The sequence below is a fragment of the Cervus canadensis genome, chromosome 23 (genome assembly GCF_019320065.1).
Source record: "Cervus canadensis isolate Bull #8, Minnesota chromosome 23, ASM1932006v1, whole genome shotgun sequence".
Lineage (NCBI taxonomy): Eukaryota > Metazoa > Chordata > Mammalia > Artiodactyla > Cervidae > Cervus > Cervus canadensis.
This window is the reverse complement of record NC_057408.1, coordinates 47,179,766-47,207,153: the sequence shown is the minus strand read 5'-3', so window position 1 is coordinate 47,207,153 and position 27,388 is coordinate 47,179,766. Positions and strand designations below refer to the sequence as shown.

The 27,388-nt window shown below is 39.6% G+C and overlaps 1 protein-coding gene across 2 annotated transcripts in view; it reads right to left on the bottom strand.

Annotated features, from left to right (window-relative positions):
* Positions 1-27,388, bottom strand: part of OSBPL1A (oxysterol binding protein like 1A) — a 214,066-nt gene that overhangs the window by 121,206 nt on the left and 65,472 nt on the right. For both annotated transcript variants that reach the window (XM_043444522.1, XM_043444523.1), the window contains exons 13-15: positions 25,852-25,950; positions 23,926-24,048; positions 12,665-12,746 (exon numbers count right to left, since the gene is read on the bottom strand). In XM_043444522.1, the coding sequence (XP_043300457.1) occupies positions 12,665-12,746; positions 23,926-24,048; positions 25,852-25,950 (304 nt within the window). The remainder of the gene's footprint in view (positions 1-12,664; positions 12,747-23,925; positions 24,049-25,851; positions 25,951-27,388) is intronic.

Below are 27,388 nucleotides of genomic sequence, written 5' to 3'. Positions count from 1 at the left end.
GTAGTTGACATGACAGCTAAGAGATCTGAAGGCGGTATTAACTCAACTTCCTCTACTTCTCATTTGGATAAATGTTCTGTATAAATAGGTTCTTCGCTCTCAAAAATACAGCCTTGTCAAGGCCCAGTATCCTTCCGTATACATGTAAGCTGGGAAATAAATGATAATATCAGCATCTTCCTCGGACCCCTAAAGAAAATCTTAATCCACTTTTCCCACCATTAAATTTTTATTTTTTTTTTGGCAAGAGAAAACCACAAGATGCATACATGTCACTTAAACAAGTGAAATGTCATATTAATGTGAGAAAAGTGTACTTAGTTGAAATAGTGTATAATTAACATAAAATTCCAGGCTAAGATCCTTTAAATCTTTCCCTTCCATCAAAAAAAAGAAATCATAACATTAAGAAAGCTTTAAGAAAAAAATAAAGGGAGAAAGACAATTAAATCTGTCGCATCCTCTTGATGTACTTAAACCGCTATTCTTAAAACATGGTAAACAAAGTCAATAAACAAAAAGAATCAAGCGAATCAAATGCCAACAAATCTGAACAAAAATTTTCCAATGGGAAGAAAATCTATAGAAAATAATATGACAAATTATCTAGCCATTATTTCTAAGTGATAAAGTTGTATTAACCTGTTCTCTTTTTAAATTTTCCAAATGTTTTATATGAATGAGATTTATTTTAGCAAAGACAAGTCCTTTTCTTAGAAAAATTATTTCTTAAAACTCGTAAGACAAAAGTATGCAATAAAAGGAAAAGATCATAGTGAATGAAGTAAGAACAGTCTTTTATTAGTATCTTGATATAAAGACCAAATGACATTTTATCATATTTTTCATCTCATGGGATAGAGTTTCCTAGGATTTACTATTATTAATGACACCCAAATAATTGAAAACTACTAAATTCTAAAATAAATTTGACTTTACATACTTTTTTTCAATCTTTGATACACATTGTGAAGATTTATTCTGTACTTAGTTGCTAAATAGCAAAAGAGAGTACCATATGCTAGATGCCATGTGACTTAAATAGTACCAGCTGGGGACTGGGGATGTGAGGAGATGCACAAGAAAAAACAGACACAGCCTCTGCCTCCCGTAAATTATCTGGGTAATCTAGTAATCTTCCACCTTCATGGCACAAAGGATAGAAAAATGGAAGCACAGTCCATTCATGGATATATTTCTTTTTATTAGATGCCATCATCATCTCCAATTATGTCTATGTTTTAGATATCTAACACTTAAGATACTTATTGATTACCATAAAACATTAAATGTCAAAATAAATTTTATTGTTGTTGTTGCTCAGTCACCAAGTTGTATCTGATACTTTGCAACTGCATCAACTGCAGCACATCGGGCTTCCCTATCCTTTACTATCTCCCAGAGTTTGCTCAAACTCATGTCCATTGCGTCAGTATTACCATCTAACCACCTCATCCTCTATCACCCCGTTCTCTTGCCCTCAATCTTTCCCAGCATCAGGGTCTTTTCCAGTTTTAGGGGCACTTTACAAATTTTTAAACAAGCTTTCAAAAGGTATTCCAAGAAATATATATTAAGACAAGTTTCTATAAGAATCTCTTATTGAGTGTCAAATTCTTCTGTCCAAAATAGTCAAAAGTTACCTAATTTCTCTGACAATCTTTGTTTAGTGTCCAAACAAGATGCTAGAATTAATATTAACCTGCATGATGGGATGGTGTAAGAATCATGGACTTTGGTAAACACACTCGTTCGGGGCTATGTATCAAGGCCAGTTGGTTGACACCAGCATGCCTCTTATGCGATGACGTCTCATACTGATTACATAAAGGAGAACTGCTAAGCTTCTAGAAAAGTTACCAACTGGGAATCACTGCAAATATGCTTTAGCCAACTAATATTTAGAGACTGAGCTGTAATAAATGCAAAAAGGCAGTATGTTACCATATCTGGCCTACCCTGAGGATTGGACACTTAAATAGTACCAGTTAATTTGAGAGAAAAAGTTATTTTTTGTACTAAAAATATTGTTGAACTCAGGAAAGATGCTGGAAGATTATATGTGAAAAGCTTAACTTTAGAGACATGTATAAAAAGCTCACAATCTGTCGTTTCCATGAATACAATGTACAATTTTTAATTGGATAAGTTTTAAAACTAGTGGGGAAGTGCTTGTTTCTTGCTGTTCAACTAAACCCTAATACAGAACACCTCCATTGTTCTCCTTATACAGAGAAAGCCTACACTCCTTAGATTAACATTTAAATCATTCCATAAAGGGTCAGTTTCAGCCAGACTGTTTTCCCGGGAATATCTGTTTTCCTAGAAATATGATCCTATTTTACTACTTCTAAACTTCTGTTAAAGACATTCCCTTTTCTGTGAATACTGGAAATAGTAATTATTCATATTAAGAAGTTTCTCCTCATAACTAAAAAGAAATTTTAAGGTCAAGTTCAAATGCCATGCTCCCCATGAAGCCTTCCTTAAAAATCACTGTGGGAGGTGACCTCTTCTACTGGACTCCATATGTAGCCACATCCACTTGCTGAGAACTCAGGCCCTTTGCATATGCTCTGCTACTCTGCTCATATGTACACGGTACATATGCTCACTGTACGCGGCTACTCTCGGTAAGCTCTAAACCTCTTTAACCAGTTCCCCAATACTGTACACCAAACCCTGTACAAGGAAAAGACTCAAATATTAAAAGAATAAGGAAAAATAATAAAAAATATTTTATTCCCACTGACTTGCATAGAAAATCCAAATCACTCTGGGATATTTTATTTTACTACAACAGAAGAATTATTATATTTTATTATTATATTTTAGCTAAAATATATAATACATATTATATATAATAAATATAAATATTTATTATATTTTAGCTAAAAATATATGAAGTGTGAGTCATTTAGTCGTCTCTGCCTCTGCGATCCCATGGACTATAGCCCGCCAGGCTCCTCTGTCCATGGGATTCTCCAGGCAAGAATACTGGAGTGGATTCCCATTCCCTTCTCCAGGGGATCTTCCCGACCCAGGTATCGAACGCACATGTCCCACACTGCAGGCAGATTCTTTACCAATTGAGCCACCAGAGAAGCCCCAGAAATATTTAAGACATAAATATTTTCATTTATATTACTCCAGGTTGGCTAATTAGCACAGGTGGATAAATGTATTATTTTAAACTACATTTTCTTTTTACTTGAGGCACAAGAAAATCTCTTTTGTCTGTTTTTCAATTTTAACTCAAATATTTCTATCACTGGGGACAAGATATTTATGAGAAAAAAACTGGATGAATGGCATTTCCTCACCCTCTCACCCTAGTCCTTTTGGACACAGTATTGCCTTAAGTGTTTTTTGTTGTGTTTTTTTTTTTAAGTAAACACAAACAGTAGAGAATAAATAGTCCCAAAGCTATCTAGTGACAAAGCTAAGGTCATAGGAAATAAAGAAAATATCAAAATAAGACAATTTTTCTCTTGTGGTGGAAAATAGAAAATGTCATGTATCTGACTATGTGCATGAGAAAAGGTATTTTTGAAATTGATTCATACTCCATTGGAATTATATAAATCCCTCAAGACAATCAATACTCTCTCCCCAAAATGGAGAAAAAGATTTCTGGACATAAAAATCAACTACTCTTCTAAAAAACTTCTACTACATAAAACCATAACTTAAAAAAAAAAAAAAATCAAGATTGGTGACATCATATAAGATATAAAAATATAAATTTATCTATTTCTTGTTCAAATTAAGATGATTAGCTTGAAATCAATCACCCACTAAACAAATACCGCTGAGCATTTGATCTATGTATCTACATCTATAAATTTATACTAGTTGCAATGGAAGCATAAGATATATAATTCAAGGAGCATGTGTTAAATGAGTTAAAAGCATGAGTTAAATAAGAATAAAAAGATCATAACAGGGATGCTATAAGATATAAAGAGCAAACAAAGTATACACACATAAATGTCACATATTTGGAGAAAAGAGCTACCATTATGGGATGGAATAATAAAGGGGAGTTTGATAAAAGTAATGGTACTTGGGTCAGATCTTGAAGAATAAGTTTGTTATTGTTAAACACAATGCCCAATAAAACAAATTTATCCAAAATATCTATAACTATTATTTTCAGATAGTCTGAAAATACTGGTTCTGAGAAGAAGAGTCTCAGAATTATGATCAATGAGAACTTGAGAGGTAAGAGGATTTGCATCCACCATTTACTGAGTGGCTATCATGTGACAGGCACTACCTTCCAGGTGCTTGAGATAAAGGGGTAAGTAAGTAACAGAAACAGTTTCTGTCCTTACAATACAGTCTAGCAAGGAACACAGAAAGTAAAACAATTATTATTGAATGAACAGTATGGATCAGAGGGAGTCTTTAGAATAGTCAGAGGGAAAGCATTTATTTGTTAGAAAAACTAAAATGAATTAATTTAACAATTTTAGAAAAGAAAGCACTAGTTGGGAAGACCTTTTGGGGTCAAAATTAGGAAGAAGCCAGCAGGTATTTTGCATTCTTTTACAAATAAGAGTGAATAGAAGAAAGGAGGAAAACTGGATTAAAATATCCACCAAAGGCTGTAACTGGATTTGCATCACCCCTGACTAAACTGCCCTGGCAGTGGCTCCTAACCTTTTGGGGATAATCTTAAGAGAAAACCCAATCAACAAAACAAATGATACAGAGTCACTGGGACCCAGGGAGCGCTGCCTCCAGGAAAGTCAGGAAGGAAGTGCTGGTCAGGTCTGCGCCCCAGTGAGGAAGGTGAGGAGACAGAACGTGATGATGTTTTCTCCTATGGACTAGCAAAGTAAGAGTACTAAATCACTCTGTTTCATGACCACCTTGTCTCCTCTATCTGACTGCTCCACCTGGCTGCCTGAAAGGAAGCCTGGACCAGGACCGCAGCCTGCCCCCCACCCAGGGCCCTGTCCCCACTGAGATCAGGAAGAGCTCTCAGAGCAGGGTGGTGCTGGCGGTGGTTTAGTCACTCAGTCAGGTCCAACTCTTTTGTGACGCTATGGGCTGTAGCCCACCAGGCTCCTCTGTCCATGGGATTTCCCAGGCAAGAATACTGGAGTGGGTTGCCATTCCCGTCTCCAGGGGCCCTTCCCGACCCAGGGATGGAACCTGGGTCTCCTGCACTGCAAGCAGATTCTTTACCGACTGAGCCATTGGGGAAGCCGCCATATTACAGGCCTGGGCAGGTGTAACAGTACTGGCCTGAGCTTTTGCTTGTTCTTCTGTCCCCTTCTGAGACCTGAGGCAGCTAGGTCTGCCCAGACGGGGAAATGGAAACAGAAAGAGGTACAGTGATGCAAATTAGTTGGAGGGTCATTTGGAAACACAAAGAAAGAACATGTAGGCTAGTCTTAGAGAAGCCAAGAAGTTTCTAGAAGCTACATTTAAAAGATGAGGAAAAGCTAGTATTTCACGTGATGGGAACAAGACCCTAAGGCAAGAGAAAAGTTCAGCATTGCTGAACTCTGAGTAAGAGGAAGGAAGAGGTGAGAGGTGATATTGCTAAAATGAGGAGACGCAGGTCAAGGTAGAGTTCGATTCCCCCTAAGGCACTGAGGCCTCAAGACTTGATCTGTGTTTAGAGGCACCTCTCAAACCACAGTGTGCAACACTCCCTGGAGGCAGCATGGCCAGATGAGAAGGGCTGCGACCTACGGGCAGGATGGCTGTGGCCTGCGTAAGCGTAGGGACAGAGGAACAGAGAAGGGGACAAGGAGAGATACAGGAGACATAGGATGTGCGTCACATCAAGGATGCACTCCAAGGTTAAGATGACTCCAAGGCTTGGGCTTGGGAAAGCGTATCAAATGGAGATGCATTCTTTGAGATGAAAAATACCAGAAAGAACCTCAGGACAAGAGAAGAGGAAAAAAGAATAACAATAATTGACAGAAAAAATACAAAGGATTTTTTTGTTGTGAGTTGGAGACTTCAGCCCTGCATCAATTCCACCGTCCCCTTGAACTTCTGAACGGGAGACCCAAAGGACTGGAACAATACCTCAGCTGGAGCCGCCAAGTGACTGTCCTCAACCTTTCTACCTTTCAGTGTAGATGCAGATCTAGGCATGAAAATCTGTAACCTTTTCTAGTTCACAGATCAAAAGTTTAGGAGGAAATACAGAATTTTTTATTTAGTCCAGGCTCTTTACTAGTGAAGAACAGTCTCTGCAGCCAGGCTGCCTAGGGTCAAACTCTGTCTGGGTTTTACTAACTGTGTGACCCAAGACAAGTTACATAAGCTCTCTGTGCCTCTGTTAGCTTATTTATAAAATGGACATAATAGTTATGTACTAACACTGGGTTGTCATAAGGAATAAGAGTTAATAAAGGGACTTCCCTGATGGTCCAGTGGCTATGACTCCATGCTCCCAATGCAGGGGGCCCAGGATCGATCCTTGGTGAGGGAACTAGATCCCATATGCTGCAACTAAGGGTTTCCGTGCCACAACTAAGACCTGGAACAGCCAAATCAATAAATATTTTTTTAAACGAATTAATATATGAAAAGTACACAAAACAATGCACACATACAAAGGGCTGTATATGGCTGTATTCTAGATAATACAATTTGTGCATTACTGACATATTTCACATTAGAAAGTGCACGGGACACTTGTGGTACCTAGCTGACTACACTGCTGAGGAGACCTCCTTCCAACCCAAACCCACAAAGATGCTGATAAAATAATAGAAATAAAATAATATATATCAGAGTTGGAAAGAACAAAATCCCAGATATGCTGGAAACCAACAGAAAAGCCAAGGCTGACAGAACAGGAACAGGCAGGGGTGTGACGGGGAAGGCCACGCACCGGGAGGTCAGAGGTCAGCTGGACATAAACTGGGGAGCTGAGAGCTGCTCCTTCACATCCTCGTGAAAGGAGATGTGGCTCTGATCTCACCAAGCAGAGCAAGGCCTTGTAAAGGGCTGGATCCCCAGAGAAAACAGAAACGGGCAGGGCAGCAGTGAAGGGCATTTCCTGCCAGTGCTCTGGGTGGGAATCATGAAAAACAGAAATCCCTGATTTGTGTCACATTTAGCATGCAATCCGATTTTATAGTGATTACATCCTCAACAGAAACAAAACTACTGTGAAGGGACACTTCCAGAATCCAGGAGGAGGAAAAACACACTCCCAATAAAAAGTTAAAATCCAAAGTGAAGCAAACAATCCATTCCAAGGGACAGTCAGCCAACAAAATAAGAGAACCGGCTCCACCAACAACTTGAGACATAAGAACGCACTGAAAAGGGCTTAGTTTTATATATTTAAAATTATTAGCAATAAAGTTAGAAACATATGTACTGTGGAAGAGCAGTCCTCTATGGAAAAAAATAAAAACTTTTAAAACCACCACCTGGCATTTCTACAGTGATGAAATACAGTCCATTAGGATTAGAAAGTCAAAGGACTAAACAGACCAACTAGATCAAATTAAGAAACTGAAACTAGAAAGTAGACGTGAGGAAATTACTCAGAATATAACACAAAAAAAAATAGAAACAGAATGAGACACTAAGAGATGGGGGATAAAATAAGAAGCCTCCCAACATGACCACAAGAAGTTTCTGCCGAAGAGAAGAGAAGGAATGAAGAAGTCAAGTGTGAAGTGACAACAATGAAGAACTTTCCTAGTCTGAAGAAGGAATGAATGAGTCTTTGAATTAAAAACAGTCTCAAATAGCATATATAAGACAGTTTAAAACTGTAAAATGACAAAGACAAAGGGGAGATCTTTGAAAAGCAATAAGAGAACTTTAAAAAGAAAAAAAAAAAGCCTACCAAAGAATCATCATTAGAATACCAGAAGCCAGAAGAAATTGGAACTGCATCTTCAAAACACTAATGGAGGGGCTTCCCTGGAGGCTCAGTGATAAAGAATCTGCCCGCCAATTAAGGAAACAGGGGGTCTGATCCCTGATCTGGGAAGATCCCACATGTTGAGGAGCAACTAAGCCCAGAAGCCACAGCTACCGAGCCTACGTGCCACAACTACTGAAGCCTGTGCCCCCCACAAGAGAAGCCACCGCAGTGAGAAGCCTGAGGCCATAACTAGAGAGCAGCCCCTGCTTGCCACAACTAGAGAAAAGCCCGCTCAGTGACAAAAATCCCATGGCCAAAAGTAAAGAATAAACATAAAGTTATACGTTTAAAAAAAAACAACTAATGGACAGTAACTGTAAGCCAGCAGAGGTCAAATAAAGATTTAGATGAGATGGAAAGTTTGCTACTCACAGATCCTCAGTGAAGAGAATGATTCAAAGGTTTGTCTCAGGAAAAGCACTGAATCCAGAGAAGAATCCCATATAAGAACCAATGGCACTGACTGCGGAAACCCCATCCGTTCAAGAATGAAAACTGCTCCCGAGGGGAGGGCTGACAGTTCCTTCCCTCTTTAAGTCCCTACAAGATTTCACTGAATTGTATGATCTGTATACTCATTAACTTGACAGAACAAATGTAGTAAGTACTTGTTTCTCCCCGAATTCAACAGAAATGTTATAAATTTATTAGCTAAATATGTTACTCATTTCATTCATTCAAAATGTGTGTGTGTGTATGGAAGGGGGGAGGGGAGGTTGGACAAGAGCCAAGGGAACACAAGCGCCTACTATGTGCTGTGCACATAGCTTAGGTGCTGAAGATAATCAGTGAATAAAACAGAGCAAAGTTGTTCCCTTTGTGGAGTTTATATTCCAACAGGAGAGGCAGACAGTCAACTCCACACACACACAGAGGAAGGTTGGTAAGTAACAAAGAGAAGAACACCACAAGGCAGGGGACGCAGAGAGTCCGAGTCGGACGTTGAGACAGGACTTGGTATCAATAATGTCATGGCAGAAAGAGCCCACAAAGTGTAACTAAGAGAATTTTAAAAGGAGGTGACTCACGAAGATGAGGATGGTGAGTGGACAGACAGGCAGGCAGGACCACCCTGGGACAGGGGGCAAAGGGAGGGGACGGTGGGAACTGCAGGCATAGGCTAGGGCCCTGGGCCCATAGAGAGGGGAGTCCAGCCACAAGTAGACCACAGCCATGCAGGAGGGAGCGGGGTGACCCCAACCGACCCCTCCTCCCACCCTTTCCCCATCTCCTGACAAGATCTCTGTCAGCTGGAGCCAATCAGAGGGCCAAGGGCAAAGAAGCCTTAAGAATGCTTCTAAAGTTGATAGTGATCAAGGGCCCAGGGCATCAGGCAAGGTTCTGCTGGAGCAAGGGGGAGGGGGTCAGGGAAAGTCCTGGAGAAAAGCCTTCCAGGCAGAAGGGCCAGCACACCCAGGCAGCTCTGAGGGACAGCAAGGCCAGTGAGGCTGCAGAGAGGCAGGCAGGAGATGAGGACAGGGAGGTGAGACGGGTCAGGAAGACTCTGTAGATCATTAGAGGGACTTCATCTTTGACTCTAAGTGAGAAGACTTGGAAGCAAAGGATGTTTTGAGCTAAGAGTATCAACCCGCTAATGCTTTAGAAGGATCCCTGGGGCAGGAACTGCAGAGACATGGGTGGGATTTGAATCAGGAGGCTGTTTTTAATAGCGCTCAAAGGAGATGAGGGTGGCTTGGACTGGTATGGCAACAGCGAGGGGGTGATAAGACTCTTAACTCAAAGTCCAGGAGTTTGACTAAAGCTGTAAGTGGGTTGAATAAAAGTGCTTTTCAAGATTTTTTTCTTTTTGGTAACTAAAACATGATAATGTTTTCAACCAGGGATTTATTATACACATTAAGCAATAAAGTGCATGTATTAAACTTGGCATGTAAAGTAAAATATCTTTTTAGGAAAGTTACTTATAAGTATATATCAATAGGTTCAAAAACATTAATATATTTTTACCCATTAATCTCATTGCCAAGAATCCTATGGTAATAAAGTCATGTGATCAAATATAAGTCATGTGATCAAATACAACATTATTTACAATGGTCAAAACCTGGCTATTACACCTAAGGGTAAATTTAGAGTTGTCAGGTAGAACAGATTGACTACATGGCCTTCAGGAAGTCTTCCAAAAGTTTTATAAGTTTGAGTGATTTTATTCATTTTTGCAACCAGGTTTTTGGTAAAGATAAAATTGTAGCGATTTCAATACTGCATTCATTACACCTTGAATGATGTGTTGTCCATGTCAAATATATAACTTTAGCATTAATCCAGGTAGAAATCAGGTTTAAGGTCCTCTCGTGAAAACGATAGTGACTCAGATAGTAAAGAATCTGCCTGCAATGTGGGAGACCTAGGTTCAATCTCTGGGTCAGGAAGATCCCCCGGAGAAGGAAACAGCTACCCACTCCAGTATTCTTGCCTGGAGCCCATGGACAGAGGAGCCTGATGGGCTAGAGTCCATGGGGGTCACAAAGAGTCAGACACAACTGAATGACTAACACACACATGAAAACAAAAGTATTACTTTAACAGAGGACCAAAAGACACAGTGTTTGGTCAAACGTGTTCACAGGGATCATGGGGAGAAGAACCGTAAATAAACCTAAAAAATCAGTTTGTGATCAGGTTAAGAATGTCCTTAAATGCCAAGATAAAAAGTTTGTATTTTATTCTGCAGTTTCAAGGACACTTAAAAGTTCTCAGGCAAAAAAAAAAAAAAAAACCCACATTTATAATCATTTTTAAACTAACTTTCTAAAATTAACCTGGCACCAATCATGCAGTATTTCACAGCATTTGAGTTGGAAGAGTTCCTGAAAGCCTTCTGACTCAATCCCCTTTAAGCATGAAATGCAGGGGGGGTTCCCAGAAGGCAGGGAGAGTAAAGGGCAGGTGCTGCAGTGATCCGGACACAGGCGGCCCAGAGCGGAATGTGTACCATAGAAGATGCAGTAAGAAAGAGGGCGTGGAGTCTTCAAGTTCACATTCATACAATTTTGTACCAAAACATAAACCAACTAACAATCCCAACCACAAGATCTGGATTCTGTCCACAAACATTTTAGTCTTCCTCTTGAGATGTCACTGGAAACCTACGTAGGCAGTTTGGAGTAGGATGTGTATCTATCAGCTCCTTTTAATAAAACTCATGTGCCAGGTTATTCTGTACAGTCCCTTGGCATTGAGAAGACTCAGTTACCTTCAAAACTAACTCCATTCATAAAATTATCTCAACTCTATTTCCTGAGTGTGTGTTGTTCTATTTATCTACACCAGTCTTTCAGAAAATAATGTCTATAATCATTCACGTGTAAACCCACTGACTTTTACTGCAGATACATGAAATAGTGCTGTCAGATCACAAACATTTTTCAAAGTTTCCCAGATGTCACTGTGCAAAGTGAACTCACTCTTGGTACTGAATACCATGTATGTCTCTAAGAACACAACTGATGCATGCCATCATTATGACTGACAAGTCATACAGATGATCTGAACCAAGACATCTGACTCAAGGTTCAAAAGAAAAAAAAAAAAAAAAATTTGGTTGTAATTCTGATATAATTTCTTACTTTGGCTCAGAAGAAAAAAAATAATCTTTACATTTCACTTCACTCCGTACAGTTTCCGTATCTTTTTAAATGTTGTTAGTATCTCAGCTGAGTTTTGATGATTCTTGGTGAAGATGGTATTTTAAAAGCCCATTGATAGTCACAGTTGCCTAAGTCTGTAACCAAACTAAAAGCCACTGATATACTCCACATAGGTGAATTCTAGGCTTATGTGAATTAAATATAATGAGGCTGTTATTATTTAAAAGCCCATTGAACATAAACAGTACTAAGTAATAAAATATTCCAGCTAGCAGTTAATAATCAAAATGACTGCTATCCTTCCCAAGCTGTCATCACTCATATAAATAATTGTCTGCTGAACTGAAGTAAAGTGACGCCTGAGGTGCATCTGGAAAGATACAGAACTTTTATGCTCAGTTTACTCTGATATCAACATTTCTTCACCTTCCCTGGGCACATACAAACTCGATCATTATTAAAATTGATACAGTCATAATCTCATAGACAACTAAGTTGATTAAATTTTAGTGAAGTTATTTACAAACATATCATAGCTGAAGTCTAAAGCAACTGTTAAGAGTCTCAAGTCTAAGGCACACTATAACTGTTTAATTTACAAAGTAATCAACTTTTTCTCAAAACCTAATTTGCATATTAGATTTTATATTGGGATTTTTGTATTTTGCACTGGGTTGTATTTTGATTTCTGGAGTATTTATAATTAACTCTTGGTAATTCATAACTAAAGGCATAAAAATTTACTTTTGAAAAGGAGATTAATCATTAGACAAGTTCATGTATACATTCACAGAATGGCAAAGAACAAGACCTTGGAACTGCAGACCCCTTCATTTTACAGAGAAACTAAACCTCTGAGAAATTAACTGTCCCGCTTAAAAGTAACAACTAATAAGTGGCAGAACAAGGATTCAAATCTAAGACAATTTGACTCCAAAACCCAAGTCTTCTGGGATTCATAAACAGAGCTCTCACTGCATAGCCAAAATGAATTACAGCCCCAGAAGGTTAACTTTGTTTTTCAAATACAATTCTGAATTCAAAACCAAAAATTATCTGTAATGTATAACCAACAAGGGTGAACATCTATGATGATGGGTATCTTAAAGAGTGGGGTTTTATTTTTTTTTACCTTGAGCCATGTCATACTCCTTGATCATCTTGAGAAAGTTGGAAATTTCTCTATCGAGTCTCTGTTGGCATATCTGTGCTTTCTGGAAAAGAAAACAAAAGAAAAGTTAAATACAGGATTTTTACAGTACATATGCTTTAATGTTGCTATTGAAACTTTTTATCTCACAGGTTGATATACTGTAATAATTGAGACATGTTCCTAACAGAGAGAAAAGGGTGAGAGAAAACCGCCTTAGAAACTGAATATAACCATGTACAAATTAATAAAAACAATTCTGAATTTTAAATACATTCAACATGTCAAGTAGATACTACACAACTTTATCAATTACTTCTAATAACTCATTACACAATATATATCTGACAGCTTTCTGATTTATTCACACTTAGTAGGCTTGATTAAATTCATCGAGAAATTATAAAATGCACTCATTAAGAATATTTTTTAGAAATTGTTTTTGTTTGAAAAAATCCAGATGGTACTAACATTTGGAGACCTCAACCGGATTTTCGTTCAGCAAATCTAAGTGAGCACAGCCCCCACATAGTCAGAACAGTAGGACATTGTTTCAGTCAGTGAAAGCTTATGAAAATAAGGTAAAGCAGTCTTCCATGTAATCTGAAATTTCTACATATTTAGATCCCTAAAAGCAAAACATACAGAGTTTCATGATGTAAACTGCACCCCATTTTAGTATAGATTTGTAAGTCCAAAAATGAAAAATCAGGTAAATCTAACAATGTAATTCTGAAATAAGTTTTTTTTAGTTTCCCTTTAAAGCAAACTAAGAAGCAAGAAGAAGAAGCAAGAAAATCATCATTGTAAAGTTGGTTGGTTATGGCAATAAGAAAATATTCTGAGAACCTTGACCTTATCAAGATTATCACACTATTGGAGGTTGAGTAATACATTAAGCCTATGAGTTCTTCTCTGGTTGCTCAGTGGTAAAGAATCCGTCTGCCAAGCAGGAGACCAGGGTTTGATCCCTAGATCGAGAAGATCCCCTGGAGGAGGAAATGGCAATCCATTGCAGTATTCTTACCTGGAGAATCCCATGGACAGAGGAGCCTGGCGGGCTACAGTCCAAGGTGCAGCAAAGAGTCGGACATGATTGAGCATGCACGCATGAATATTCTCTACTTTGTACTCCTAACATCAACTGGCTCATCACCAACATTTTTACTCCCCTTAAATCAGACCTATGTGCCAAGGTGATAGAGGAACGCATGCTTCCCACCTGATAAATCTTTCAGTGATTCAGCTCAGCTCAACCACAGCAGAATTAATCACGGTACCACATTAGTGACAGGCAATGTTCTCTCTAAAATGTACATTACTCCATTTTGAGAGTTCCAACAACATAAAAATGCGGTTCATTTTTTTTGGGGGGGAGGGGGATAGGAAGAATACCTACATTGTGCCAATACCTTTCCATGCCACCACAAAAACAGAAACGATATGCTGGGTAATTCTTTCAGACACAGTCTTTAAATACACATTTAAGGCAAGACAAAAGTCGATCAGGGGCCACTGAAAACATGCACTGCACAACCAAATGTATCACTCATAATTTATTAATAGAAAATTGTCATTTCACTCTGTACATATTTAATACCCCTGCCCATGTGCACGTCAATACTACTGTTTTCTGTCTCTCTTTTTTTCTATGGTGAAAAGTTCACTGGGTGCACAAAAGCAAACACTAGCTTCATTTGCAGACTGTGAGTGTATAATCGTAGTTCCTGTGGTTACAATTAAAGACAAGAAATACTCTCCTGCATCATCCTCAAATACCGGATTTACATTCATCATCCTTCAGCATCTCTAACAGCAAAAAAATTTACCCTGATCCACAATTTACTTAAGAGTTACTCGGTAGATCAGCTGGAGAAGATTCCATCTACACATGCTGTTTCATAGTTGTATACAAACAGGTATCTGCTATTCTAAACAATTAATGTCATTTAATTGATGCTAAGAAGCAGCAGCGTTATAAACACTATTTTTAAAAATCCACATTCTCCAATTTGTCATCAGTTCCTCTTAGTGCCTATTGGTTATATCGTACAAAAACCTAAAAATCTAATAGTGTGTGCATGCTCAGTCTCTCAGTCATGTTCAACTCTGCCACCCCATAGACTATAGCCCACGTCTGTCCATGGAATTCTCCAGGCAGGAATACTGGAGTGGGTTGCCATTTCCTTCTCCAGGGGATCTTCCTGACCTGGGGATCGAGCCCGGGTTTCCCGCATTGCAGGCAGATTCTTTACCGTCGGAGCCACCAAGGATTTAGGAAGGTTAATGTTCATACATTCTTCGCAGAGCCCAGCATGGTGTCTCACTGACTTCTATGCTATACTCCTTATGTCAGGGACTCTTCTTAGGTTTCCATTTTTATTGACTCTACATAAATGAGCTCTCATGCAAGCTGTGTTCTTATAGCTGAAGTGTGACAGTATTTCATACCCAGGATACCTGGGCACAGAACCCAAGAACAGGAGCACACCCACAGACCTCGGCCACAGAGGGCTGCAGATGCCTGGGTGAGCAGCTGGGCCCCACTCAGGACACAGGTCTCCTGCTGCTACTTCTTCCCATCCAGTTCTGCTGTTGGTTTTAAGTTGATGTTAAACTACTTTCTCAATCCTGATATACAAGACAGTTCAAAAATGTGTATCAATGGAATAGGCATCTACAGAGGAGTGGTTAGGGTAGGAGACGGGTCATTAATTCCAGCCTATTTGCCACATACAGACAATCCCACAGTTGGTTAATTGAGAGCCAAAGCATTAGTAGATATAAATTACTACATATAAAATAAACAATAAGGTCCTACTGTTCAGCACAGGCAACTATATTCAATATCCCGTAATAAACCATAATGGAAAACAGTAAGAAAAGGTATGTATGTAAATGTATAACTGAATTACTTTGATGTACACCAGAAACTAACATAACACTGTAAATCAATTACACTTCAATTTTTAAAAAAGGACCAAAGCAGACTGCCTTCTACTCATCAATAAAAAGAAACTACTGATACACACAGCATCGTGGGTGAAAGATGACAGGCACCAAAGAGACATATGGTGTGATTCCATGTAGCTGGAATCCTAGAATGGGCAAAGCTGACAAAGACTGTGATGACAGAGCAGCTCAGTGGCTGCCTGGGAACACTGTCTGGAAGGGGAATGGAGATCTTTTTGAGATGATGAAAACATTCCACGCCTGGATAGGAGTGGTGGCTGCACAGGGTATTTGTCAAAACACATCAAACTGAAGATGCTACAATGCCCTCGTTTTAACAGAAAAATTGTACCTTAATAACATTAATTTAAACTTTAAAATTAATGGATTGTAGAACCCAGATAACCTTCCTCTGCAGACAACAGCCAGCATCCTGAGCCCTGAAGCCCCGTACTGATATCCAAACTTTCCAAACTCCAGTCAAATCCACTTCAAGGATAACCCCATACTCCATCTTCCCTCAGTCTAAGCCAGTCCACGGCATGCTGATTCCTTCTGGTACCTGGTGACTTGTAATATTCTTAATGTTGTATTCTGTATTAGTTATTTACACAAAGTGTGTGTATATATACATATATATATATATAGAGAGAGAGAGAATGAGAAAGACAATTCTCCCTCACTTACTAATCAGTCCTAGAGTCCACGTTTTCTCCCTTTTCCAGTCTCAAAGCAACAACTGCTAATACTTTCGCATCTTCCCTAGGATGATATCACCTACTCAACTGTACATCCCTGATTTCTTTCTCCCATGTAGAAGCATATTGTTGTTGTGTAGTCGATAAGTCATGTCCAACTCTTTGCAACCCTGTTGGGGTCCTTTAATGGACTGGAACCTGGTGGTCCAGAGTCGACGATGAGAAAGTGAAAGAAGGAAAGAGGCCAATATTCCCTGGGTTACGCAGCCGGCCTTCGTGCTCCAGAGAATCAGCCAGGCTCCTCTGTCCATGGGATTTCCCAGGTAAGAATACTAGAGTTGGTTGCCATTTCCTTCTCCAGGGGATCTTCCAAATGCAGGGATTGAACCCACTTCTGCTGCTTGGCAGGTGGGTTCTTTACCACTGAGCCAAGGGAAGCCCAGAAGCATATTACATATTAGATTTTTACACTATGTCCTATTCACTTAGCTGTAAATCTTAAACATATCTATCTATCTATATATGTATATACCTGCCTGATATCTTGTATGGATACCACTCATCAGCTTTGAGTTGATGTACACTCATCTTCCTGCACATTCACTTTAATTAGGAATCATTTATTCTTTAGTCAAGAAAGTCTGACATCACTTTCTCATATGTTTAGAAGTTTGCATCATCTGTTCATTACTTCTTATAACACAGGTATAGTTCAGAGCTTTTAAGAATCAAGATATCCTCAATGAATAAAACCCCCACTTTCCTAGTGCCACCTCAAATATAAAAGCCCATACCAGTTTGATCCAAAAGAACTTTCTATGATGATTGAAACATTCTATATCTGCATTCTCCAAGCTGACAGCCACATGTAACTATTGAGTACTTGCTCAGGTCAGTCACTCAGTTGTGTCCGACTCAGCAACCCCATCAACTGTAGCACACCAGACTTCGATGTCCATCACCAACTCCTAGAGCTTGCTCAAGCTCATGTCCATCGAGTCGGTGATGCCATCCAACCATCTCATCCTCTGCCGTCCCCTTCTCCTCCCACCTTCAATCTTTCCCAGCGTCAGGGTCTTTTCAAATGAGTCAGCTCTTCTCATCAGGTGGCCAAAGTATTGGAGTTTCAGCTTCAGCATCAATCCTTCCAATGAACACCCAGGACTGATCTCCTTTAGGATGGACTGGTTGGATATCCTGGCAGTCCAAGGGACTCTCAAGAGTCTTCTTCATCACCACAGTTCAAAAGCATCAATTCCTCGCACTCAGCTTTCTTTATAGTCCAACTCTCACATCCATACATGACTACTGGAAAAACCATAGCCTTGACTAGGCGGACCTTTGTTGGCAAAGTAATGTCTCTGCTTTTTAATATGCTATCTAGGTTGGTCATAACTTTTCTTCCAAGGAGCAAGTGTCTTTTAATTTCATGGCTGCAGTCACCATCTGCAGTGATTCTGGAGCCCCCCAAAGCAAAGTCTCTGTTTCCATTGTTTTGCCATCTATTTGCAATGAAGTGATGGGACCGGATGCTGTGATCTAAGTTTTTTGAATGTTGAGTTTTAAGCCAACATTTTTACTCTCCTCTTTCACTTTCATCAAGAGGCTCTTTAGTCTTCTTCGTTTTCTGCCTTAAGGGTGGTGTTATTTGCATAGCTGAAGTGATTGATATTTCTCCCGGCAATCTTAATTCCAGCATGTGCTTCAACCAGTCCGGCATTTCACATGATGTACTCTGCATATAAGTTAAATAAGCAGGGTGACAATATACAGCCTTGATGCACTCCTTTCCCAATTTGGAGCCAGTCTGTTGTTCCACGTCCAGTTCTAACTGCTGCCTCTTGACCTTCATACAGATTTCTCAGGAAACAGGTAAGGTGGTTTGGTATTCACATCTCTTTAAGAACTTTTCCACAGTTTGTTGTGATCCACACAGTCAAAGGCTTTGGTGTAGTCAATAAAGCATAGGTAGATATTTTTCTGGAACTCTCTTGCTTTTCTGATGACCCGACGGATGTTGGCAATTTGATCTCTGGATCCTCTGTCTTTTCTAAATCCAGCTCGAACATCTGAAGTTCATGGTTCACATACTGTTGAAGCCTGGTCTGGAGAATTTTGAGCATTACTTTGCTAGTGTGTGAGATGAGTGCAATTGTGTGGCAGTATGAACTTTCTTTGGCATCACTTTTCTTTGGGCTTCCCTGGTGGCTCAGATGGTAGAGCGTCTGCCTGCAATGTGGGAGACCCGGGTTCAATTCCTGGGTTGGGAAGATCCTCTGGAGAAGGAAATGGCAACCCATTCCAGTACCCTTGCCTGGAAAATCCCATGGACAGAGGAACCTGGTAGGCTACAGTCCATGGGGTTGCAAAGAGTTGGACATGACTGAGAAACTTCACTTTCACTTCTTTGGGATTAGAATGAAAACTGACCTTTTCCTGTCCTGTGGCCACTGCTGAGTTTTCCAAATTTGCTGGCATATTGAGTGCAGCACTTTCACAGCATCATCTTTTAGCATTTGAAATAGTTCAGCTGAAATTCCATCACCTCCACTAGCTTTGTTCATAGTTATGCTTCCTAAGGCCCACTTGACTTCGCATTCCAGGATGTCTGGCTCTAGGCGAGTGATCACATCATTGTGGTTATCTCGGTCAAAAAGATCTTTTTTGTACAGTTCTACTGTGTATTCTTGTCATCACTTATTATTATCTTCTGCTTCTGTTACGTCCATACCATTTCTGTCCTTTATTGTGCCCATCTCTGCATGAAATGTTCCCTTGACATCTCTAATTTTCCTGAAGAGATCTCTAGTCCTTCCCATTCTATTGTTTTCCTCTATTTCTTTGCATTGATCACTGAGGAAGGCTTTCTTATCTCTCCTTGCTACTCTTTGGAACTCTGCCTTCAAATGGGTATATCTTTCTTCTCCTCCTCTGCCTTTTGCTTCTCTTTTCTCAGCTATTTGTAAGGCCTCCTAGGACAACCATTTTGCCTTTCTGTGTATCTTTTTCTTGGGGATGGTCTTGATCCCTGCCTCCTGCACAATGTCAGGATCCTCCGTCCATAGTTCTTCAGACACTCTATCAGATCTAACCCCTTGAATCTATTTCTCACTTCCACTGTATAATCATAAGGGATTTAATTTAGATCACACCTGAATGGTCTAGTGGTTTTCCCTACTTTCTTCAATTTAAGTCTGAATTTGGCAATAAGGAGTTCATGATCTGAGCCACAGTTAGCTCCCAGTCTTGTTTTTGCTGACTGTATAGAGTTTCTCCACCTTTGGCTGCAAAGAAAATAATCAATCTGATTTTGGTGTTGACCATCTGGTGATGTCCATGTGTAGAGTATTCTCTTGTGTTGTTGGAAGAGGGTGTTTGCTATGACCAGTGTGTTCCCTTGGCAAAACTGTATTACCCTTTGCCCTGCTTCATTCTGTACTCCAAGGCCAAATTTGCCGGTTACTCCAGGTGTTTCTTGACTTCCTACTTTTGCATTCCTGTCCCCTATAATGAAAAGGACATCTTTTTGGGGTGTTAGTTCTAGAAGGTCTTGTAGGTCTTCATAGAACCATTCAACTTCAGCTTCTTCAGCATTACTGGTCAGGGCACAGACTTGGATTACTGACACTGAATGGTTTGCCTTGGAAACGAACAGACACCATTCTGTCGTTTTTGAGATTACATCCAAGTACCACCTTTAGCTTGCAAGATGGCGGAGAGAAGGACATGTGCTCATCTTCTCTTGTGAGAACTCCAAAATTACAACTCACTGCTGAACAACTGTTAGAATCAAACCCCATACCTGCCAGAAATGCTCAGAGGGCTCAAACAAAACCTTGTGCGCATCAGGAGACCCCACAGAGACTGAGCCAGAACTGCCTTTGAGTGTTAGAGTGTCTCCAGCGGGGGTACAGGTCAGCAACGGCCTGCAGCAGGGGCAGGGGCTCTGGGTGCAGCAGACCTGGGTATGACATAAGCCCTCTTAGAGGAGGTCGCTACTAACCCCACCACAGAGCCACCAGAACTTATGCAGGACTGGGGAAACAGACTCCTGGAGGGCACAAACAAAACCTTGTGTGCACCAGGACCCAGGAGAAAGGAGCAATGACCCCACAAGAAATTGACCCAGGCTTGCCCGTGAGTGTCCAGGAGTCTCCAGCGGAGGTGTGGGTCGGCGGTGGCCTGCTGCAGGGTCGGGGCACTCGGTGCAGCAGTGCATGCTTGGGACATTTTGAAGGAGGTCACCGTTATCTTCATTACCTCCACCACAGTTTGGCCTCAAGTGAAACAGGGAGGGAACACAGCCCCGCCCATCAACAGAAAATTAGATTAAAGATTTATGGAGCATGGCCCCACCCACCAAAACAAGACCCAGTTTCCCCCTCAGTCAGTCTCTCCCATCAGGGAGCTTCCATAAGCCTCTCATCTTTCTCCATCAGAGGCCAGACAAAATGAAAACCACAATCACAGAAAACTAACCAAACTGATCACATGGACCACAGCGCTGTCTAACTCAATGACACTATGAGCCATGCCATGTAGGGCCCCCCAAGACGGACTGGTGATGGTGGAGAGTTCTGACAAAATGTGGTCCACTGGAAAAGGGAATGGCAAACCACTTCAGTATTCTTGCCTTGAGAACCCCATGAACAGTATGAAAAGGCAAAAAGACAGGACACTCAAAGATGTTCGGTAGGTGCCCAATATGCTACTGGAAAACAGTGGGAAAATAACTCCAGAAAGAATGAAGAGACAGAGCCAAAGTAAAAACAACACCCAGTTGTGGATGTGACTGGTGATGGAAGTCAAGTTTGATGCTGTAAAGAACAATATCGCATAGGAACCTGGAATGTTAGGTCCATGAATCAAGGTAAATTGGAAGTGGTCAAATAGGAGATGGCAAGAATGAACAGCAACATTTTAAGAATCAGTGAACTAAAATTAACTGGAATGGGTGAATTTTAACTCAGATGACCACTATGTCTACTAATGCGGGCAAGAATCCCTTAGAAGAAATGGAGTATCCCTCATAGTCAACAAAAGAGTCCAAAATGCTGAACACTTGAAATGTGGCTAATTAAAATAAGGAACTAGGTCTTCCCTGGTGGCTCAGTGGTAAAGAATCCACCTGCCAATGCAGGAGACACAGGTTAGATTCCAGGTCAAGGTAAGATCCCACATGTCACAGAGCAACTAAGCCCATGTGCCACTACTGTTCAGCTTGTGCTTTAAAGACCAGGAACTGCAACTACTGAAGCCCATGAGCCCTAGAGCCTGTGCTCTGCAATGAGAGAAGCCACCACAACGAGAAGCTGGCGCACTGCAACTGGATAGTAGCTCCTGCTTGCTACAACTAGAGCAATGAAGACCCAGCACAGCTCCGAAAATTAAATTTAAAAAAAGTTACTGGATTTTTCATTTAATTCATTTAAATGTAAATAGTCACATGTTTCTAGTAGCAATCATATTAGACAGTAAAGTTCTATACCAACACCTGCTTGAAAATCTCTCCCAGTTTTTATTTCTGAACTATTTTCAAGTTGCCATGAAGGCAACGACTGTAAGGCCAATACAATATTTTTATGATTTGTCTTACACTTTTCTCCCTGTAGGCCAAACCTCAAGACAGTGACAGACTGAGGGCTAAGACAAAATGTTTTAAGTTTCTGAAGACCCCTCATTGAAGAGGTATAATGGGACCAAGAGCATCCTGTGACATAGTCACTCTGTGGACACTCCCCTAATCCCCCAATTTCTTGTAAGTCTACTTACTTGTTCAAAAGCATGTTGAGGGAATGAGGTTAATTATATGTTAATTCAGGTAGTTTCAGAACATTCCAGTCCGAGAGTTCCTCATTTCCTTTAGAAAGTCTATAGACATCTAGAATAGATCTATTTCACGAATTGGTCCCAGTATTTCTCTGCAACCTAAGAGTCCAAGGACTGAGGGTGTTCTGGAGCAGGTCTACCACAAGCTGTAATTCAGGCTCATGTCAGATTTTACCTTTTCTGACCAACCTCCAGAAACTGAGAAAGAGTGAAGATTCCCAGAATTAGCATTCCACTTCTGCTAGAAAGAGGTAAGTGTAAACCTGCAAAACCTCAAGTACTTAACACTGGCTCAAACTCTCATTGACTTCAGGTGCTATAAAATCTAAAAGGCAAAAACCTCATGACTTTAAAGTTAACATAAGAACACAATATTCAACTAAGAAATAAAAGGTAAAGTTGTGCTTGATAACTCTAAAATTTGAAAAGGAAGCTAAAGAAGAAACATTTCTTCAAGAAAGTTTTTTTTAATGATATGCAACTTAGTATGCTTATATGTTACCTGTAGCTTCCATTAAAAAGGTCTTAAAATTACCATAATCCTGGGAAAGAAGTTGTCGTGCCTTGTAAGCTCTTCCAGGTTTTATTATTTACCCTTTTGTTGAGGGTACATAAATAGGGAAGGGGTTCTTTTCATTTAAGGAACACTGATTAAAAGTTAAAATATTTAGCACAGTTTTATTTTTTACTTGTCTAACATGACTTTGAGTATAGATATTTAAACCTTCTTTATTTATTTGAACAGTTTTAATGTTATTTAGACATTCTGCTACATGTTACTTTTGCAAAGTTCACCAATCTGAAAATTATGTTTATGGTTGTCATGTTACATATTCAGCTTTAAAAGAGAAGGGGTGCTGGTAAGGTAGCAGTCAACTTCTAGGGAATGTCTTCAACAAACATGGAAGGGCTCAAATTTTTTCATATTCCATAGTAAGATTAGGGATTCAAAATATCTGAATCTCTTATTTTAAGTTGATAGATCTTTAAGTCAATAAAACTCCTTAGAAATTAGTAAACTTAAATTCACTAAAGTTGTTGATGTAGAAACATTCAAATTCTGCAATAAATTCATTTCATTTAAAAAAGATTAAATTTAGTAGGCAAATTCACATGTTCTGATATAATTATTTAAATCAAAACACATTATCCTTTTATAGTTCTAATTCTTCCAAACCCATTCATTTAAAAGGTATCGCCACAAAACTGATGCCAAGAAAAAAGGTACCTATTTCATTTCAATTACTTATGTTGGTATGTCTCTATGGATGAGGCATTGATGTCACTTCAGATGAGGGCCTCTCCATTCATCACTGATGCTTTAACCTTACCTCTAATCAAGGAAGTTAGAGATTACACGTGCTTTTAAATGAAACTACAGACCAGGGAAGGTATCACTATGGTTGCATTATTTAAACTCTGAAATATACAGTGAAGTCATAAAGGGCAGTAAGGCAAGCAGTGCATGCCTCCCCTCCTGGCGGCAGCTTTCAAAGAGAATGACAATCTGATCACAGCATAAACATTTTAACCAAAAAAGATATACGTAGGCACATGCCTATCATTATAGCCTACTTACAGATATTTGATAGTTATTACCATAAGAGAGACAGTATAAGTAGCAGAAGAATATTACTAAAAGAGTAATACTATTTGCATTGTGGACAGAAATCTTAATTTTAAAACCTCATATTAAGAAAAACATTCTTAGTAAAACCTGAGTGATAGTTAGCTGTACAGGTCAAGTTACATTTTCTACCCTACCTCTAAGGATTCCTTCAAGTCTACAGCAGAAACTGCATCATCCTCTTCATCATCAGTCATCTGGTCTTGGGAACAGTAGTGCGTGCTGTAAGCAGAATGCTCTTCTATTGCTTCCAGCCAGTCCTGAGATAATCCAATGATTTAAATAAGTGAAATACACTTTTAACTAGAAACACATATTATGACAACAACCTGAAAAGCATAAAATTTACATGGAGGAAAAAAAGTATCATGGCTTCAAAAAAAAAAAAAAAAAAAGAAAAGAAAGAAAACAAAGCAAAATACACCCAACAACAAAGTAACGATGAAAAGAAAAAAAAAAGTAATGATGCAGGTCTCTTGTTCATGACGTGTCTGGATAAAAATTTTCCCAGTCCTTTAAAAAACATCATCTGTAAGTTTGCGTATTCATTCATATTAATACTGAAACACACTACAAAAACAAAACAACGGGTGGAGAATTTCTCACTTAAGAATTATAGGTTCGCAACTCTGTTGAATAAGTTATTGCATAATAATACATCTAGCAACAATTTACTAAGCTGCCATAGGCACAAGAAACTCTGATCATTTTAAGAGAGCCAAAAATTGCCCTGTTTTAACTTGTACTGTTTTTTAAAAAATCAGTGATTTACAAAATGATGGAATGTTTGCCCTAAAAATACCTAACTTCTATCTCATTTCTCAGGATGAAATCTTACCCTTTTAGGAAACGTTATAGCATATACGGTTTGGATTGTTTAGTGTTCTCTGCAAGGCAAAAGTAATCATTCTGGAAAACACATTTTTAAAAAATTTTTATTTTATATATTTATTTTTGGCTGCATAGGCTTTTTCTCTAGCAGCAGAGCATGGGGGCTACTCTCCAGCTGTGGGAGGGCTTCTCATTGTGGCGGCTTCTCTTGTTGCAGAGCACAGGCTCTAGGGCTCAGTAGGTGTCACATAGGATCCTCCCAGACCAGGGATCGAACCCATGTCCCGTGCATTGGTAAGCAGATTCTTATACACTACACTACTTAGGGAAAAGTGAAAGTTGCTCAGTCATGTCTGACTCTTTGCAACCCCATGGACTATACAGTCCACGGAATTCTCCAGGCCAGAATACTGGAGTGGGTAGCTGTTCCCTTCTCCAGGAGATCTTCCCAACCCAGGGATTGAACCCAGGCCTCCCACATTGCAGGCGGATTCTTTACCAGCTCAGCCATAAGGGAAGCCCAACAATATTGGAGTGGACAGCCTATCCCTTCTCCAGCAGATCTTCCCAGCCCAGGAATCAAACCGGGGTCTCCTGCATTGCAGGCAGATTCTTTACCAACTGAGCTGTCAGGGAAGCCCGCTACTTAGGGAAGCCCCTGGAAAACAGATCCTTTTAATTCCTTACACAATTTATAAAAAACAAGGTAAGTTTACAATACTGCCTTGATCTAAAGGAATATGGAGTCTCCATTAAATAACTACACAATGAATTTTTGTCACATCAATCCCAATTTTCTTGCTTGCCGCTATCATTCAAATTACCACGGAGAGAGGCTGAGTCTACAGTGCAATAAATCAGAACTCCTGGGCTGGAGCCAGGCTCTGTCACTTGCCAGCTGCATGACCGTAAGAGGGCACTTCAACCTCACCGTCTTCAGTTTCCTCACCTATAAATTCAGGGGCAGACTGAATAATCATTTAGGCTTTTTTCTAAAACCACCAAGGGCCCCTTACTTTCACAGAAGCAAAATCTTAAAAAAAAGAGAAAATACCTGCAGGTATATGTTGATAAGGAATTAATTCATAAGCCAAATTTCAAAAGTTTTGTATCATCACTCCCATTAAAAAGGCATAATCAACAAGATGGCAGATGTTAATATTGAGCCTTTTTGATATTCTTTATGTCCTTAAATGTTGCTTTACGAAAGACAAATAAATCCATAAAATTACCTCTCTTGTCTGCTGAAGGCTGTTCTTGGGAACCCTGAAGCTATGAACAGTGTCATCGAAGCATTTAATAAAGAAGAGGCAGCTATCAGTGGATTTTACCTTGGATATAAAGAAGTCAGTAAGACAATACCATTCATGCCCATAAAACAGAACCCTTAAATGATCTACACATAAAATCAACACTATTAACATGACAATAATACCCAAGAAAACATTCAAAATACTGAGAAAGAAGTGATAATGTTGGGAGTATCAAATGCACTGTAGCTTATCTACACCAAGTCTGGCTTTCATATGCTCCATTACTCAAAGTAAATACTAATAATATACACTAGGTATATAGCTTTTCCCTTATCCTATTACATATTTAACATAGCATGCACTTGGGCTATAAAGTCCTTTAAATAGCAGAGCTCCAGTTTCTAATTCATGCCACTCTCCTGAACCTTTTGTTTGATGTGAGTATAGAAAATGAACTGCGTGTAAAAGCATGAGGAGTAGAAAAGGAAGAGCTGGAGTCTGAACAAGGGCTGGCCAACTCGATGGGAGAGCACGTCACCTTGCAACCAAGTTCAGCTTCCCAAGTGGCTCAGATGGTAAAGAATCACCTGCAATGCAGGAGACCCAGGTTCGATCCCTGGGTTGGGAAGATACTCTGGAGAAGGGAATGACAACCCACTCCAGTATTCTGGCCTGGAGAGTCCCATGGACAGAGGAGTCTGGTGGGCTACAGTTCAGACAGTAGCAAAGACTTGGAGTGACTGATACTTCCGATCCCCAAGGCAGTTCACCTGAAGTAGCACAGTCCCGGGGGGACACAAAACAGCAGCGGGGTGTACTTGGATAACAGTCTGTCTTTGGAAATTAAAAAAGCAAAGCTGGGCAGCCATAAATACTAGAGACAGTAGGGGAGTCCCCCAAAGGAAAGAGAGAGACGGGATTCCCCAACTCTGCTAACATCTCTTACTGATGCGCAGAAAATAGATTCCAAGCAGTCACTGGATACCACCCTAGCTGAATGCAGACCAGAGCTGCTGTATGAGAAACAGAGTTTACAATCCAAACCTAGCCACGAAAATGACCTGAAACAATGGAAATAACCTTCAATGGAGAAAAGTAATAGGATCCAGGATCTCTAGAACTTAACATTAGTGATACAATCCAAAAAAGTGTACCACAAGCTCAAAAGAAATCTTTAATTAAAAGGCAAAAAATGTCAGAATGTTTAACAGGGACCCAAAAATACACTATCTACAAGAGACAGAAAATAAATATATAGGTAGGTTGAAAGTAGATACAAAAAGAGATATTATGCAAACAGTAACCATAAAAAGGGCTGAAAGGTTATATTAATATCAAACAGAATAGATTTCAAAACAAAATGCATTATTACAGGAGATAAAGATGGCCACCACATAATGATAAAAGGGTCAATTAATCAGGAAGACAACAATCATAAATATGTGTGTTATCAATAACAGAAATAAATAATGCTACAAATATATCTGGAGCTTAAACACCATTCTCTCAGCAATTG